Here is an 18,634-nt window from a genome sequence, read left to right as displayed (position 1 = left end):
TTATCACCACAGAAAGCTAGAAGCAGCCCCCCCCTCCAGCGTTAGTACGCCAGAGCTTCCTTGCTGCCCCTCTTCCCCCCTGCCTAAGCCACCTGTGACATCGGCGGCAGGCTAGGGGATGTTCACGGCTCGGGAGGACTCTGGTGTGCTTCAGAGTCCCCCCGAGCCTGGCCGACCATACCCGAGCCTGCCACCGACGTCACTGTGAAATGAGTGATGGGCGGGGGTCAGGGAAGCACTCCGGCGTACAGATCGCCGGAGCAAAAGGTACTGGGTGGACTGGAGCTGGTGACAGGGGGTGTGCTGTAGAGGTGCTGCGGCTAGTGGCGAGCACCCATTGTATAATAGTGGTATGCCCCGGAAATTTTCCGGGACAGTCCGCTGCGGCAGCGCAGCTGAGCCTGGAAAATCTCTGGGCATACCACTCAAGTGGTTAAACGGTGGAGCAGGCCAGATGCTATACACTTTAGTAGTGACAGTAATAGCAAGATCAAAAACCCAATGCCTAAGCTAGTCTTCACCTGTGGCCTTGAATGACTGGCTCAGTGTATTTGCACAGCATAGATTGAGTGAGGATATTATAGATGTTACCTAGGGGCTGATTTATTAAGAATAGGTGGAGTGATGAAGTGTCTGTTTATCTCCGGCCAATCAGCTGCCTGTGAGGTTACAGGCTTGGTTTGAAATATGACAGGTAGGTGCCGATTGCCTGGTGATAAAAAAACCAGACACTAACTATCACTTCACCGAGCTTAATAAAGATACCCCCTAATATTTGCCATTCAGTTTATATGACATTACTACATGATCTATGGGATCGATATAAAGCCCCCTGCAAGATCACACCAAAATGTTCTGAAAAATGCTTTAATGTTGGTTTAAGGTCTGTACAGCATGTAGTAGAAGGAACTAGAGGAAGGAAAAGCGAACACAAGGAGACAAGTAGAGACATGAACATAAGGAAAATGAGTTCTCAACAACAGAGAAGAGATGTTGCAGCTTTAAAATATAATTTACATAACGGTTAGAACAGAGCTTATGCGTTTTCTTCCTCAGCCTCCTCCTCAAACTCTCCCTCCTCTTCAGCCGTGGCATCCTGGTACTGCTGGTACTCTGAGACCAGATCATTCATGTTGCTCTCAGCTTCTGTGAATTCCATCTCATCCATGCCCTCCCCGGTGTACCAATGGAGGAAAGCCTTTCTGCGGAACATGGCGGTGAACTGCTCGGAGATACGCTTGAACAGCTCCTGGATGGCGGTACTGTTACCGATGAAGGTGGCGGACATCTTCAGGCCACGGGGTGGGATGTCACAGACGGCGGTCTTCACATTGTTGGGGATCCATTCTACGAAGTAGCTGCTGTTCTTGTTTTGTACGTTGAGCATCTGTTCGTCCACCTCCTTCATGGACATACGGCCTCTGAACACCGCGGCTACGGTCAGATAGCGCCCGTGGCGTGGGTCGCAGGCGGCCATCATGTTCTTTGCGTCAAACATTTGCTGCGTTAGCTCAGGGACGGTGAGTGCTCGGTACTGTTGGCTGCCTCGGCTGTGAGTGGGGCGAAGCCAGGCATGAAGAAGTGCAGACGGGGGAAGGGTACCATGTTGACGGCCAGTTTGCGGAGGTCAGCATTGAGCTGGCCGGGGGAAGCGCAGGCAGGTTGTGACTCCGCTCATGGTGGCGGACACCAGGTGGTTCAGGTCACCGTATGTGGGAGTGGTAAGTTTTAGGGTTCTGAAGCAGATGTCGTACAGGGCCTCATTGTCTATGCAGTATGTTTCATCTGTGTTCTCTACAAGCTGGTGCACGGACAGGGTGGCATTGTATGGCTCTACTACAGTGTCAGATACTTTTGGGGAGGCACAACGCTGAAAGTGTTCATGATTCTGTCTGGGTACTCTTCTCTGATCTTGCTGATTAGAAGTGTACCCATGCCAGACCCAGTGCCACCACCCAGAGAGTGGGTGAGCTGGAACCCTTGAAGACAGTCACAGCTTTCAGCCTCCTTCCTTACAACATCCAGCACAGAGTCAACCAGTTCTGCTCCCTCTGTGTAATGCCCCTTGGCCCAGTTGTTCCCAGCACCACTCTGGCCTATGAAGAGACAAGAGACAGTTAGAGCTGCAGCAGTAACTCATCTTCACAAGACATTAGACAACTCAAGGTATTATCCTACTTATATACATTAATACACGACTGGCACTCACTAAAACTGCACAAAACACTGAAGCCATTGCTAGAATTACAAGCACTATAATGTAATACTTACCAAATACAAAGTTGTCTGGCCTGAAGATTTGCCCAAAGGGTCCGGACCGCACAGAGTCCATGGTTCCTGGCTCCAGGTCCACCAGAACAGCACGGGGAACATATTTGCCACCTGCAGGATAAAAGCGATCTGTAAGCAATGTCTGAGGAAGTGGAGGGCAATAAGCAGTCCTCCAGCTGTTAATGAACTACACATCCTAGCATGCCTTGCATCAGACTCAGCATAGCCAGATTACTAATGCAAGGCATGCTGGAGGGCTGCCTGCCGCCTCCAGGGGTTGGCAATAAGTGGTACAGAAGAGGGCTATAGATTTAAAATCCATTTGTCACCTGTTGCTTCATTGTAGTAGACGTTTATCCTTTCCAGCTGGAGATCGCTGTCCCCGTGGTAAGTGCCAGTTGGGTCGATGCCATGTTCATCGCTGATCACTTCCCAGAACTAGACAGAAGACAATCGGATATTAGTCAGCAGGAATGCCAGTAGGGGGGGGAATGCAGACTCATGCCCCACCCACAGCACTGGTGGGCACAAGAAGCTATGCCAGTGACTGGAAGCTGCACGGTAACATTACTCTAAACCCAGCAGGTAGATGGTATAACAGCAGAAACAGAAAGGAATGGGAGCTACGCATCATACAGCCTGTTTCCCATCACTGATCAACACCAGAACATGGGTGGGGCCGAGAGAATGCATCGAGCCATAGAGACACACCAGTAACCTACAACAAAGGGGGGGGGGTGCATGCAGCCATAGAGCCACTTGTTACCCATCACTGACCTACGCACCAAAGCATGGGAGGGGCGCATCAAACCTTATACGAGATAAGTGAGTCACCTTAAGCAGCCAATAAGACCCTTGTACCAAACAGTGTTAAAGAATGGACTAAAGAGAAACCTAGCAACCAGTTACTATAGGCAACACCTCCACGTCATTAGGTTTAATACGACCCTACCCAACAGGGGTAGATTACATACACAGCAATTCTACAGCTACAAAACGCATACTCAGGTGCAGAGGAACTACTAGTCCCAGCAAGCCCTTACACCACACGCAAGCCTTACACACAACAGGCCAGGTGACATGCACAATGACACAGCAAATGAACTACAAGTCTCAGCACACCCTGCTACCACACATAACAGGCCGGTTGGTTATCACAGTGCACCCGTGACGTCACCCCGCACCTGCCCATAGCGTTATGGGTGGCGCAGGTGCTTCCCGCTGCCGCCAAGTCACCTATTTGAATTTGAAGCCAGGAACACGTGATCCGACAGGTTACATACGGGCCACACCCACCCCAACCGTCCACAACCCGGCCACGCCCACCGGCTGTCTGTTAGACTGATCTGCCGCAGAGGGGCGGGAGTGCCGGCGCCTCAGGGGCAGCTCGGTACCCAGCTATGGACCTAGACCTCCCTGGTGCCAGGGAGGATGCACCACATCCACTGGGCAGGGGATCGCAATGCGGCAGACGAGGAGGAGCCGCCATCTTGGGGCCACAAACACTAAAAGGCGGCGGCCATCCTCATCCCGCAACTCCCCCGGCGAGCGTCACCCACCTTGGCTCCGATCTGGTTGCCGCACTGGCCAGCCTGCAGGTGCACGATCTCCCTCATGGTGCCGGTTTAGATGTTTGGCTGACGGCTCGCTGGTAAATCCCTGTACGGTGCGAGATAAACTGACTCTAACCGTCTTCAGGCGGCTCCTTTTATACGCGAGCTCCAGACGTTGCCCCTGATGGCAGATCAATGCGCTCGGGTCCTTATTGGACAAAGGAATGTGGGCGGATAAACTCGGGCGATAGGGATTGCTCGCTCGCCTGCCACTCAAATCCAGATATTACCACTCCCGGGCTTCTATTGGCTGACTGTCAGGCGCAGGCGGGCTGATACAGAAACCTTCCTCCCGCCGCAGCTGAGCGTTGATTGGTGTTATTCAAATGATTGACTGGCCGTCTGATTGGTGAACGCCACCCTGATGGGCGGTGCTGTCGCAGCGTCTTAGTAACCACCGCAATGCGCTTCAGGGCGCCAGGGGCTGGGGTTGCCAGGCGCCCATTCACAGACGGCTCTACGCTACGAGTTGTGCGCAGCCTCATGCCGGTGACGCTGGGCTACGTCACCGGCGGTTTCCATGGGTTCTTGGTTACCGGCTGCTAGTTAGGGACCAGTGTGTTGTTTTCCCGCTACTTAGGCCTCTGTTTGTCCTGGTTACAATGTCTTGTTTAGACAAGTCACCTATGTTCTAATACACTAACCAGTGGATTAATGCAAACACAAGCTGTGACCATGGTTTCTGTGTATTGCAGGGAATTTATAGTATATGTCCCTTTCAATCAATAGCATAGTGGAATAAGTACTCTCTATATACTATATATTTCACTCTGGTTTATATACTCTATTAATACCCCTTTAACACAGAAAATGAAATACCCGGGTGAAGCAGTTCCAGTGACCCAGGAATTGCATTTAATACAGGGGTCCTTTTCTGTGTGAAAGGGCACACCCGTGTCGTAAATCCCGTGTCTCTGACCCTGAATTGACCAGGGTCGAGGACACAGGATTTATGACCCGGGTTGACCCTTTCACACAGAAGAAATACCAGTGTTATTCAGCAAATTACCCGGTAGAAATTTTCAACCCGGTAATTTGTTCTTCTGTGTGAAGGGGGCATGACCCCACAGAGGTATGGCAATATCACATTGGCGTGTGCCACGTAACTTGCACTCACTAGGCATGGAAACACCCAATCCACTTCCCATCCCCTGAAAAGACTGCAACTGGCCATCGATAGTGCTAAACTATGCAATGGATGACCATCAATATTTTTACATATCGATGGTCATCCATTGTGTTAGATCGATTGGCCTGTGGGCCAATCAAAACACAGGGGCGGGGGTTCGGGGGCGGAGCTATGCTCCGTGTCCTGGCACTTTGAAGAAAAAAAAAAAAACAGCAAAACATCGCTTTGCTGTTCCATCGATGGAGGGAAACCATCTGGTTCTCCCTCATCGATGGCAAAAGTATTCGACATCGGCCATGAACCATCGATGATTTTGAATCCATCAATTTCGATGGCCATCCCTACCATACAGTGCTCTCTGCAACCGGCATAGGTATGGGTATGCAATGCTGCTAGAATGCTAAGGATTCCCGAGCTTGACCCCCTCAGCTGGCACCTTCTGAAAATGGCATTAGCCCATTGTACCCTATGGGCTACAGATTGCAGACTTAGATGGCAGAGGGCCTTCCTAGCAATGGCTGCTTCACATGCCAATATCTGTGACCAGATGCAGGGCTGCCACTAGGAATTTTGTGGCCCGGGACTGATTTCCAGCCAGGGTCCCTCTGGGCCCCCTCCTCCCTTCACCGCCTGACTCCTGCTCCCTAATCCCCTGCAGGTCCCGAAGCACAGGCTTTTACCATGCAGGACGCCGGCGGCCAATTAAAATGCAAAACCAGCTGGTGAGCCAATCAGAGCTTATGTACCGGCAGCCACTCTGATTGGCTAACTGAACATGAGCTCTGATTGGCTCAAAAGCTGGTGCAACATTTTAGTTGGCTGCCGGTGTCCTGCCTGCATTGAAGAAGCCTGTGCTTCGATCAGTGCACAGAGCGCAGCGCAGCACAGAGGAGGCAGTCGGGGCGGGTTGCGGTGGGCAAAATGAGCTGCCTGGGCCGTTCCAGAGGCCGGGGCCCAGGACAGCTGTACCCACAGCACCCCCCTGTCGGGGGCCCTGACCAAATGCACCTCACTTCCAACACCTACCAATCACAGATTGGCTTTAAGTCAGTTTCTGGCAAATGGGCGATTCACTCTTACCGCCATTAGCCGCCTGTTACTGACTCCACCCACTGCACAGTGGGTGAGTATGTTGCCGATACCACCATGCCCTACCGTCGGTCCTCTAACCGTTTCCTGCTGTGTATGTGTCGACACGCTGCTGACACACCTTCTGACTGACATCAGTTAACCAGCCACAGTTTATGGTGAAACTCTGCACCTTCTGTGGTCCGCGAAGCAGAACAGTCCCATCAGAATTGGGACAGTTGGACGGACTTCATCTCTCGGTGCATCAATAGTTCCCTAACTGCTGTCTCCTGACTATGGGTACAGCTTACAAAATGGCGGCCTCCAATACATGTAGGTGTCCCTTTGAATTCTGGTATACGTTTATAATATTTGCTATCAGTAGCAGAGATAAATTGCTTTTTCATCATAATCTTATCTCTGCCAGAAGTACAATATTGGTTATTTCTGTGATTTCTCTCATTGTTCCGCATTTAGGATTCCCATGTGACCTTGTGCGCGCCTGACTGTACAGCCTGCTCTGCTACATGTGCAGTACTTTCCTGCTCCTCTCAGCCTTGACATTTTTCTGGTGAATGCCACGGCTACTGTATGGAAAGAAAGAAGCCATTCACAGCTCTGAGTCGCATTATACATATGTGTGCGAATGACAAACATGCTTTCTCAAGCTGGCCACACTAGTGCGATTTTGCCACTTTTTACCCGATCAGCACCCTATCTTTTGCATTTTCAAACTCTGCCACTGTCCATCCGCAGTGTCCGTTCTCAGCGCATCAGTTCCCAGACACAGCGGACGCCGTGCCCACAGCATCCTTCAGTTCCCGCCGCACCCACAGCACCCGAACGCTGGTGCTTAACGGTGCCCAGGTACTGGGTACCACCCTCCCTCCACCTGCCTGTATCTTCTGTATCGCCTACATTTTTCTGGCGGGAGGGCTTATCAGTTGTTACGCCACTGCTGCCCTCCCAGGTGTGCTATCGGTGCAGTGGCTGAACAGGCGATCAGCGAATCGACCGTACACACAGCAAGGTGCGATGATATTTTTTTTCAGATACATCAGCATTGTGGACTGAGGTTGGAAAGCTCTTCTCTAGCCAGCACCCTGTGCCTTGCTATTTGCAGCTATTTTTCCACACAGAACCAGAAAATCAATATTCTCCATTATTAAACAGAAGGGGGATGGGTGGTGACCGTCTACCATTTTATTTAGCATATTGCAAATTCATAGGCTTAGCATCATTTTTCTTTAAACAAGATACGGTCAGGTTCCCGGCGTTAAGTATACCAACGCCAGAATCCCAACTGCCAACAGAAAACAGGCACCGGAACTTAATAAGGATGCCAACACTGGAGTACCAACTGCCAGCATCCCGAATGTAAGTATGCCAAGCAGGTTAGGGTTAGCCAGCCACAGAACATGTGTAATTTATGTCCCAGTGTAAAGGTATGGTATGCCTACATATTTGGGACAAAAGCACAAACATTTTGCAGGACTAGCATCATTACCGGTCCATCAAAATGACGGAACAGCGGTTGTGTGCACCCAAGCAGAACACTGAATTTGTTCTCTCAGACGCCATCTAGTTGGCGCTGATGCACACAACACTTGAATGCCCCCATTGAGGTGAGGAGCAGCAATAGCCTTTTATTATATAGGATTGTGTCATCAAACCCTTACAACACCAACACTTTACACAGGGTCCCTGATATTTGGAGACATTTATTTAAATAAAGTATATTGAAAGCATGGAGTCTCTATCACGTATGTGCAGTGTGGCATCTCCTGCAAGCTGCTCTGACAGACACTGAGCCGTCGCTGTGGTAAACAAGAGCCATTAGCAACGGAATAATCGGTATGTGTCTGGCCGGCCACTTCCTAACTCCTAGCAACAGTTTGTGTTCCTGCCCTGCAGGCGAGCAACCTCTCAGTAGTGGTGAGGAAGGTTTGCCTGAGGACAACACTGGGAAATGCTTCCACACCGATTAAAGTCTATCACTTGTCTTATAGCAAGTGAAGGCAGCCATTTTGTTGCCTCATGCCTTGGCGACACCACTGGTTTCTAGCGCAATGTTAGACCGGACATAGGTGACGGACACTGTAAATCACATCTACATCTGGTACACGTTTATTTTTCCTCAGATTTTCACAGTAGGGTCTGCATACGGATTGTCAGACACTAGAGCCTGAACTGTGGAGAATATCAGCGTCTCCACCTGGGGCCTAATCGCTACATCAAGTTGTCATTTACAATGACTAGGGATGGACATAGGATTGCGCCATCAAATGGTAAACATTCAATAGTGATCCGATGGTCCCGATCCCCAGCCAGCCATGCTGCAGTGCTTCTGCACATGCATGGCTGCGCTGAAGATGTTTGTACATGCTGCAGCATTCGCAGCACTGGACATGCACCCATCGTGACGGAGATAGGAAGGTGCAGCTCTCAGGTTGTCTCATTCCCACAATGCAACACTCTCCTGCAGAGGGGGCACGTAGGAGTTTCAATGTATGTATGGAGGCATGCATAATTCAGGTGGGAACACCAGGAGCATTCGGTACCTGATGGAAGGGGCCACGTCACAGTGTCCGCTGCCATAATGTCTATGAGGCAGATGTATGAAGCAGTGATAAGGGAGGAGAAGCGATCCAGTGGAGAAGTTGCCCATGGCAACCAATATGCTCTGAATTAACATCTATATTTTGCATACTTTAAAATTATACAGAGCAGATGATTGGTTGCCATGGGCAACCTAACCCTTATCAATGCTTCATACATCTGCCCCTACTGTACTATATAATCTAATGCTGTTTGTTTGTGTGCACTGTTTATGTACTAGGTGCAGGGGAACCCAATTTCCATCTTAATATTTAATTATTTGACCATCATCTTCCTCTTGTGTTAAATGAAGTAATCCATTAGTGTTTGGTCAGTCGTTTAGTGTTTTGATGTAAGTCTATAGCAGAGACGTGTGTATTGTAGCCGGGACTAGAAACCTGAGAACAAACACGATACACAGACACTCAACACCCTGTGTAGTGATAGGTGTTACACACACACACACACACAGTGGAGTTTGCATACAGTAATCTGGGCTCCATGGTAACGTCACACAAAGGGAATGGTAATTAGTGTAACCGTGGTGATGCGGCCTCTGTGTAATAGTATAGGAGGTACAGTATCTGCATCCTCAATGTTTATCCAACCTCCCCCCAGCTTTCATCATGACATTGTTAGCAGGGGGAAAAAGTGGCATTAATTATTATTAATAATACAATTTAGGGGCAAAGATAGGGGATATTTTTGAATCTTATACATATTTCCTTGCAATGAGTTATTGTGAACTTGGAGGGTTTGGGCGTAATGGGCTGACAGCACAAAGGTCGAAATGCATTGTTTCGACCACTGAAGGTCGACTTGCATCAAAGTCGACATGTCTGAAGGTCGAAATGAGTTAGGTTGACAGTTATTAGGTCGACACATGTATGATGTCGACATGGCCAAGGTCAACAGTCAAAAAGGTCGACATGGGGTTGTATGCTTTTTTTTGTACCAAATGTCGACACAGTCGACATGGGCACCGCAACGTAACGCCGCTTCCTCTTGCATGGCTCGCTGCACCCGGCACACTATTTTTTTCACGTTTCAATTTCTTTATTAGTGATTGAGGGGCAGATTTATTAAGCTCAGTGAAGTGATAAATTGTTTTTTATCACCGGCCAATCAGCTCCTAACTGTGAAGTTACAGGCTTGGTTTGAAAAATGACAGGTAGTAGCTGATTTGCCGGTGATAAAAACCAGACACTTTGGGTGAGATTTAATAGGATGAGAGATTCAGAAAGTGAGAGATTTGGTAAGAAATCTCCAGGTTTTTTTAAAGCGGCAATCATTTACACTGCTAAACCAGTTTGATTTTGCAGTGTAAATGATTGTCGCTTTAAAAAACTGTAGATTTCTCACCAAATCTCTCACTTTCTGAATCTCTCATCCTATTAAATCTCACCCTTTATCACTTCTCCAAGCTTAATAAATCTACCCCTTAGTAGCTTAATACATACAATATTCTCCATCTTTATACATTAAAAAAAGAATGAAACATAAACAAACTATATCAGCAATTTTTTAGACTCCTATACCATATGTTTCCATCCACTTGGCTTATAGCATATAATCTTGTGTTATACCAAGAAGTATTTGAGAAACATTTTATTAATACATTTTTAGTGGATGTGGGAAGGATTGCTATACAGCTCTCCCACAATTTAAAAACTCCTGCCACTTTTGATTCATTTGTCAAGGATGCTTCTATCCATTCCATTCTAAACAGAAAGAATCACTTTTCCTTAAATTATTTCTGAATGATTCCACACTTGCAAAATAGTATTTTTAGCTGTGGAGCTTAATATTAGCTATATATAATATAATATTATCTGCCAGCCCCAGGTGGTACCATCCCCAAAAAATCGGGACTGTTGGGAGATATTGCTGATGGCCCAAACCTCGTGAGCATTGGCAAATGCGGGGGGGGGGGGGTGTTTCTGGTTGCCATGAAAGCCCCCTCCTCTTGGAAAGTGCCTTAAATTATGAGAACAATAGCACTGGTATATAATATGATCAATAAGGTGCCACCACACCATGCAGTGTAAGGGACAGAGCACAGCTGCTGCACATGCCCAGTGTACCAGCTTCTTCTACCACAATTACTGCCCTCAAACATCGCAGTGGACCAGAGAGCAGCTGGCAGGAGGAAGAGACAGGAGCCTTACCATGAAGAGGGAGATTGTGGTATAATATTTAATGGGCATTACGGTGTGTGGCATAATATGTAATTGGCATTACGGTGTGTGGAATAATATGTAATGGTCATTACGACGTGTGGCATAATATGCAGTCCCCAATTAGGCGAAATGCGTTCATCTGAGAAGTCCTGGCCTACTTTTCAGAACAAACCGAGGAAAAATCATTTGATGGTGTAAATAAAATAAAAGCATTTAAGTTACGTTTTACTAATTCCTTCCCGTCCCTGGCTCCAAGTTTATTTATTCATAACTCCATTTATTTGTTTATTTACAGCTTCTTATATAGCGCCGCAGATTCCGTTGCGCTTTACAATAGGAAACAGTGATAAAACAAACTGGGTAGTAACACACCGACATAGAGGTAGGAGGGCCCTGCTCGCAAGCTTACAATCTATAGGATCCATGTGTATTGTCAGAAACTGTTTCAGACCGGTTAGTATCTCAGAGGTCAGGACGCCAGTATTCAATATACCGACTCTGGCATCCAGACTGCCTTCAGAAGACCGGGGCAGGAACCTCAAACCGGATCACTGGAATACGGACAGCCGGCATCCCAATCACGGTGGGCTAGTGTGTGGCCGGGGAAGAGTCGGTTAGGTTTAGCCACTAGTAGGGGTACTTAGGGTTAGGCTGTGGGGAGGGGAGGTTAGGTCTAGCCACTAGTTGGGGTACTCATACCTCCCAACTGTCCCGCTTATCGCCTGAACGTCCCGGTTTTTTTGGGACGTTCCCGCATCCCTCCCAGGGCTGGTAGTGTCCCCCCCCTGTAGTCCGTGAATAGACACTGTGCGCATGAGCACAACGTCTATTCTTGTAGCCAGAAGGGCTGGGGGCATAGCCAGCTGCTGAGCATGCGCCCATTGCAGCGAAAACAGGGCATGGCCACGCTCCCTTTTCGGCAGACCACGCCCCCCTAAAATTTCGCCGTGCCTTAGTGTACCAGCCAATCAACTCCCACCATCATTTTCAAACCCAGCTCATTGGCTGGTGCTTTATCTCCAGTTTATCTCTTCTCCAAGCTTATTACATCTGCCTCCCTTTCAGAAGTGTTAAAGCTTACATTACTAATAGGTCAGGAATATCCAGTGATGATGCAGTGTAAAATCATTACTGGGCAGCATGGTTGGTGTGGTGGTTAGCATAAGGTTCTGGATTTTGAGTCCCAATCTGTGTGAGGTTTGCATGTTCTCCCTTACGGCCTAGAGCGATAATACCCCCCCCCCCCCCCCCCCCAATATTCGGATTTGTACGCAGCCAAATGGGTAGTGGTCCAGGACAATATCCCTTGCGGCCCCCAGTGGAGTGATGTAGGGTTGACCTCAACCCGTCAATGGTCATAATAATCAGTGGTTTGTGGCCAATATGGAATACTTTTGACAACGATGAGGGAGAATCAGACGCCCTTACACCTGCAAAGCCTCGCCCCCATGTTCTGATTGGCGCACTGGCCAGCCAGACACAGAAAACGGGTGACCATTGCTTGGTGACCATACTCGGTTACCATCAATAACAACCCCACCAACTCTGTAAAGCAGCTGCCATACTGCGCAGTTCTTTATACAGAACGCGTCTTCGTAACACTGTTATACATGTAATTATGTCTGTGATTATGCTGGGAACTATAGCAATGTGTGATGCCACCAAGGAGATCTGCGACCATACATAGGCAGAAATATGTGCCTTATAATGTGGTAAGCAGAATCATGTTTGGCATGTGCAGGAAGCCGGGATCTCCTTGTTTGTTGTCCGTTAGTCGTGGGGCAACGACTGTGGTCACAGGTGCAGGAATTGTTTCATCTCGCAGCTTGTACCTGTTCATCAGACAAACACAGCAACACTAGTGTCACAATGTAATAATTCCCATCGCCATCACTCACAGCACATGGGACAGACCAGCAGCCAGTGGGGTTACAATGGCTAGGGATATGGTCATTAGGTCGACAAGCATAAGGTCGACATTCATTAGGTCGACACCGATAGGTCGACATGCTGAAATGTCGACATGGGATAAGGTCAACATGCCATTAGGTCAACATGGGCTAGGTCAAAAGGTCAACATGGGGTTTTTCCACAGTTTTTTGAGCCGACATGTGCCGACATGCGGTATTTCATGCCCTATCATCCACTAGGGCGTGGTGGGACAATAAAATAGTGTGTCGACATTCAGGTAAAAAAAACTGTGAAAAAAACTTTTTATGTGATGACCATTGCCATGTCGATATTTTGATTGTGTTGACATTTTGTATACGTCAACCATGTCAGTGTTGACCATAGGGTGTTGACCTATTGACTGTCATCCTAGACATTGCCGACCTATCAGGTGGACCCCCGTTGTGGTCGCGCTATATACGTGGAAACGCGATGACTACAGAGCAGTGAATGGTACAAGGAGCCTGATTGGTGCTTTCCTCGGTCGCACGGCTGGCAGAAGGCAGTAACACTGATTCCGCTCTATATATATAATGTATGTGAGGCGTGTAGCATGCAGTGTGTGTTACATACCGGCCACCAGCGCCGTGCTCATGCTACTGCTCGGTGGATACAGTGTTTGCAAACAAAAGCAGCACTGTGACCTCACCTCCCTCCTGGGCTCATCTCCTGGAGACGGCTGTCAGCAGCCTTTGTTCATGCAGTGCATGCAGTGACTCCTCTGTACTGGATGTACAGCCAGCGTGGTCCCACCTACCACCACCCACTCTGCACACGGGACACTGCGCACCACGGGTGTGGTATAACACCCCGACAGTTGGGATTCCTGCAGTCTTCCTGCAGTCTTTATTTGCAGTGTGATTGACAGGCAGGTAGTGTATGTGAGACAGCAGGACAGTGGCCGAAAAATATTTGAAGTGTCCCTTTCTGGAAGAGTCTGATGAGCGGAGCATCGTGGTGCAATTGTGTCATTGTGACCTGATTACAGGAGCGAGGGGGTCATTTGATGTGATTTGCATCATCCAATCCCTGGGCTGCTTACTGCACACGGGCATGTGGGAGGGGCGAGGATCATTAGGTTGACAGTCAAAAGATCGACAACTGATTGGTCAACAGGCAGAATGTCAACACGTGAAAAAGTGCATTCAACGACATGGTCAAAACGTTAAAACAAGGTAAAAGGTCAACACGTAAAAGGTCAACACGTAAAAGGTGGACATGGGAAGGGATACGGTCACTTGGTTGACCCTATTTAGGTCAACAAGCATTGGGTCAACCACCGAAGGTTGACAGGGCTGAAGTTGACACCTGAAATAGGTTGAATTGGCTAAGGTCAACAGGGTTGAACAGTCAAAACAAGCATTAGGTCGACAGTCAAAAGGTTGACATGAGTTTTTCAGATTTTTTTTTGCCGACATGTGCTGACAGGCGGTATTTCATGCCCTACCATGAAATACAGCGAGCCGTGTGAGGGGACACGGTGCACTTTGATGGTGTCCATGTCGACTATGTCAACATTTGGGACAAAAAAAATGTTAAAAACTAATATCAACCTTTTGACTGTCAACCATGCCATTGTCGACCTAATGTTTGTGTCGACTTTCCAACGCTGTTGACCTTAGCCATGTCGGGTGTTGACCCAAAACCAATGCATGTCGACCTAAATAGGATCGACCCAATGAACCGTACCCCATGGGAAAAGGTTGAAATTAAGTTTTTTTCATTTTTGTGTGTCTATGTCAACATACAGTAGGTCGACATTGGTGTACTGTGTCCCGTCAGTGCGCTCGGCACACTTAGATATTCTCCCTCTATGCCCACAGAAAGGGTACAGTAAGAACAAGTCGTTAAAAAAAAAAAAACATGAAAAACTAATGTCAACTTTTTTGCATTTCGACCCTTTCCATGTCGTTCTTTTGCTTGTGTCAACCGTGTCGACCTTCTGCCTGTTGACCAATAGTGATCGACCTACTGACTGCATACATGTGGGAGATGGGCCAGCTCTGTCTGGTAGGGTGCCGGGTGGCAACCCGCATAGAGGGAATGTAGCAGGGATGGCCATGGTTGCCATTGATGGCAATTCTGCAACTGGCCATCGATAGTGCTTAATTATGCAATGGATGACCATCGATATTTTTGCATATCGATGGTCATTCATTGTGTTTCATTGATTGGCCTGTGGGCCAATCAAAACACGGGGGCGGGGCTTTGTGGGTGTCGGGAGGCGGGGCTATGCTCCGTGTCCTGGCACTTTGAAAAAAAACATTGTTTTGCTATTCCATTGATGGAGGGAAACCATCTGGTTCTCCCCCATTGATGGCAAAAGTATTCGACATCGGCCATGAGCCATCGATGATTTTGAATCATCGATGGTCGGTGGCCATCCCTAGAACGTAGAATGTGCTCAGCTGCAAACGCATTTGCAGCCGTGTACATGAGCGGAATCTTACTCAGGTGGGGCGGCTTTTACCTGGTCACTGGGCTCAGAAAACTCTCAGCCCAGCGAGTGGACCTGAATCGGGCCCTAAGCCAGCACATTCTGTTACGAGGGCCTTGTGGTGCGGATTAGACGGATTCCCGGTATCTCAGCAGTACAGGCCAGAGGAATGTGAGGGCGCAGATAGGGGAGACTGCACTGTCTGACACAATGTGATGGCTAAGGTCGACAGGGTTGTGTGTGTGTGTGTGTAGTATGTGTGTGTGTGTACCATATCACACCTGTGAACCTCACCTAGCTCTCGCATGGCTGGAGGGTTCATAGATTTTGTGAGTTACACCCCACACAGGGAAGTGGGCGTGCACTGCTATACAAACCGGGAGGCATGTACAGAAGAGCTCAGCCAATCAGCCCCTGGCATTTTTTTTTTCAAACGCTTGACAGAAGCTGATTGGCCGCACATGTACCAAGTTAGAAATCTGCCCCTATGTGCCTGATTCAGAGATTTTTCGCTGTTGAACGATCATCGGTCATTTGAACACATGCCTAAATCACGCTGTGCATGTGTCATAGTGCGTTCCGAGTCTTTATTTGCAGTGTGATTGACAGGCAGGTAGTGTACGGGGACAGAAACGGGGGTATGGATTATTAGGTAGGCTCTGTCTGTCCGAAAAAGTCAACATGCATTCGGTTGACAGGGTGAAAGGGTCAAAAGGTCGATATGAAAAAGTAGACACATGAAAAAGGTAATGTCAGCCTTTGCGAATTGATTTACGGACCTTATTCTAATTTGTTTGCACGAGGTAGCGATGTTTGCCTAATGCGCATGCGCTGAGCGCGAACGGGCACAGCAAACCAGTGCGGGCGGGGGACGAGGGTGGATGTCCGTGCCCATGGGAACACTCAGCGTTTCATGGGCGTTTACCAGTGGCGTAACAATAGTCCCGCAGCCCCCGCGGTGGCGGGGAGGCGCTAGGCAGGTGTGGGCGCCTGGGGGGTCTGCGGGACTATAGTTACCACCTGGTCCCGGCTCCCGACTCCTGCCCTCCCCCTCCTTACCCCATTGCCGCCGGCGCCGCTGCCTCTAACCCGACACACAGATCTGTGTTGGGTGACGGGTGGTCCCCGGCTCCGGCTGCAGTGCTAATATAATAAGAGACACTCGGAAAATGGCTGCCCCCGTAATGCTGTATGGGGGCAGCCATTTTCGGAGTGTCTGTTATTATATTAGCACTGCAGCCGGAGCCGGGGACCGCCCGTCACCCAACACAGATCTGCGTGTCGGGTTAGAGGCAGAAGCGCCGGCGGCAATGGGGACGGGTAAGGAGGGGGTTAATATTTCGGGGGGGGGGGGGGGGGGGGCGTTCGAAATGTCCAGCGGGGGGGCGCAAAAAAAGTAGTTCCCATGGTAATGAAGCAGTGAGGCACCGGATGTTGAGGCCTCACTGCACAAGGACAGAGTGGGCAGCTAATTTGGCCTCATGAGTGCCTTAGTTTTGCGTGTACACTCTGCATCTCGGCGACCATCGAATGATGTGGTCCTCGCCACCTAGGCTGTGATCTTTATGCAAAACATTCATTCACAGCCGTGCGGGCAAATTCGTTGTGCGAGGGAAAGCGGGCTGACGTGCGGGCGGCGTTACATCCACACGCAACACTGCAAACTTCACAGCATTGTGTGTGGATCAGAAAAACCTCCTAAATGAACTAATGGAATAATGAACATAGCAGTTGATGTATCAAGCATTGAGAAGAGTAAACCAGAGACGTTGCCCATAGCAACCAATCATTCAACCTATCATTTTATAGGGTGTTCTTGATAAATGCTACCTCATTGCTGATTGGTTGACAGGGGCAACTTCTCCAATCCACTGTGACATTATAACCAGGCGGCACACTCCCGCACCATCGCAGACATGGAGGTGCTCCGCAGCTTCCCCGCAGCAGCGTCCGGCACGCCATGCGGGGGCGCTAAAAACCGCAGATGGGTGACATTACACCACACATTTGTGGGGGAGGGCTGTTCATGAAGGAAATTCGGTTGCAGTAAAATTAGAATAATGAATTTATGCATGAATAAGGAAATCCTGAAAACCTGGCTTGTTTCTGACACGTTTTTTGCAATTTTTTTTTTTAAATTTGTATTTCATTTTTGTAATTCTAGATGTTCCTTGTGTGTGAGTTCTGGGGGACAGCGGTGGCACTGAGTGCTACATAGCTGTGTTTGTATGAGGCGGTGAGACCAGCAGCCGCCCTGTAATAACCCTCCCTCCCCGGAGTGGCTCTGAATGAGGCCTTTATTAGAGGAATGCAGACTCACCGGTAGTAGTGAGTGGGTGGGTGGCTCGCTGCATACCTATGATTGCTCTGTATGTATCCTTACCCCTTCCCAGGACCGGGGAAACCGCACCAGCAGCCAGTCACCGAGCAGATGTCCTCTGATTGAGTTTGCCAGGTTTCTGCATCAGATAATAATGAATTAACAGTGGCCCTGATCCAAATGGCTCACGCAGTGCTGACGGCGCCGGGCGCACGCAAAAGGGGCATATGTTTGTCGGGGTATGGATCATTAGGTCATCAGCGTTATGGTCAACAAGCATTAGGTCGACATGCATTTAGGTTGACATGAGTTAAGGTCAACATGCAGGAAGGTCAACATGACTTTAGGAAGACTGGGTCATTAGGTCGACATTGAAAAAGTCGACTTTTTTTTTTACTGGAATGTCAACATGAACACTAAAACGTAGCGTCGTCTCGACCTTCCCGCATGTCAACTTTAAGTCATGTCGACCTAATGCTTGTCAACCATCATGCTAGTGACCCAATGACCGTATCCCGTTCGTCGGCACTCACAGACAAGGCACAGGTTCCGACGCGCGGCCTGCGAATTTCAGCGGCGCAGTATCTATAGTTCCGTGATGCCTTTGTGTCATGATATGGGCGGCGTGTTTGTACAGGGATTGACCCTATGAAGGTCGACATACATTATTTCGACCACTAAAAGTCGACAGAGCTTAGGTAGACACCTTTGATAGGTCAACAAGGCTAAGGTCAGGGGCGCCGGCTTACGTTTTTGCTGGTGGGTGCTGAAGGGTGCCCCTCCCAGTCCTGGATGGAGGTAGGCAGGGGGTCCTGGCAGCACCGGAGCGGGGTCCTGGCAGCGGATATGCCGTCAGCAGCGGGGTCCCTGCGGACCGCTACTAGTTCCCATCCGCCGCAGGGCCCCCCGCTGCTGACGGCATATCCACTGCCAGGACCCCGCTGCGGCGCTGCCAGGATCCCCGACGTTGAGCTCCGGCTGTGGCCCGTGGGTGCTCCTCACCTTCCATGGGTGCTCGGGCCTACAGATCCCTCTCCTGATCATTTCTGCACAGACTGCAGTGGCGAA

At 49.2% G+C, this 18,634-nt stretch overlaps 1 protein-coding gene across 1 annotated transcript; it reads right to left on the bottom strand.

Annotated features, from left to right (window-relative positions):
• Positions 1 to 851: 851 nt before the first annotated feature.
• LOC146037209 (tubulin beta-4B chain-like) lies at positions 852 to 4,021 on the bottom strand. Its single transcript, XM_083161201.1, is given in 7 exon segments — positions 852 to 1,551; positions 1,554 to 1,647; positions 1,649 to 1,860; positions 1,863 to 2,096; positions 2,272 to 2,382; positions 2,601 to 2,709; positions 3,831 to 4,021. Coding segments are annotated over 7 exon segments (1,332 nt in total). The 5' UTR covers positions 3,888 to 4,021; the 3' UTR covers positions 852 to 1,036.
• Between the last annotated feature and the right edge of the window lie 14,613 nt (positions 4,022 to 18,634).

Source organism: Crinia signifera, chromosome 9 (genome assembly GCF_055691185.1).
Source record: "Crinia signifera chromosome 9, ASM5569118v1, whole genome shotgun sequence".
NCBI classification, from domain to species: domain Eukaryota; kingdom Metazoa; phylum Chordata; class Amphibia; order Anura; family Myobatrachidae; genus Crinia; species Crinia signifera.
The sequence above is the reverse complement of the archived record's forward strand: the minus strand, read 5'-3'. Positions and strand labels throughout refer to the sequence as shown.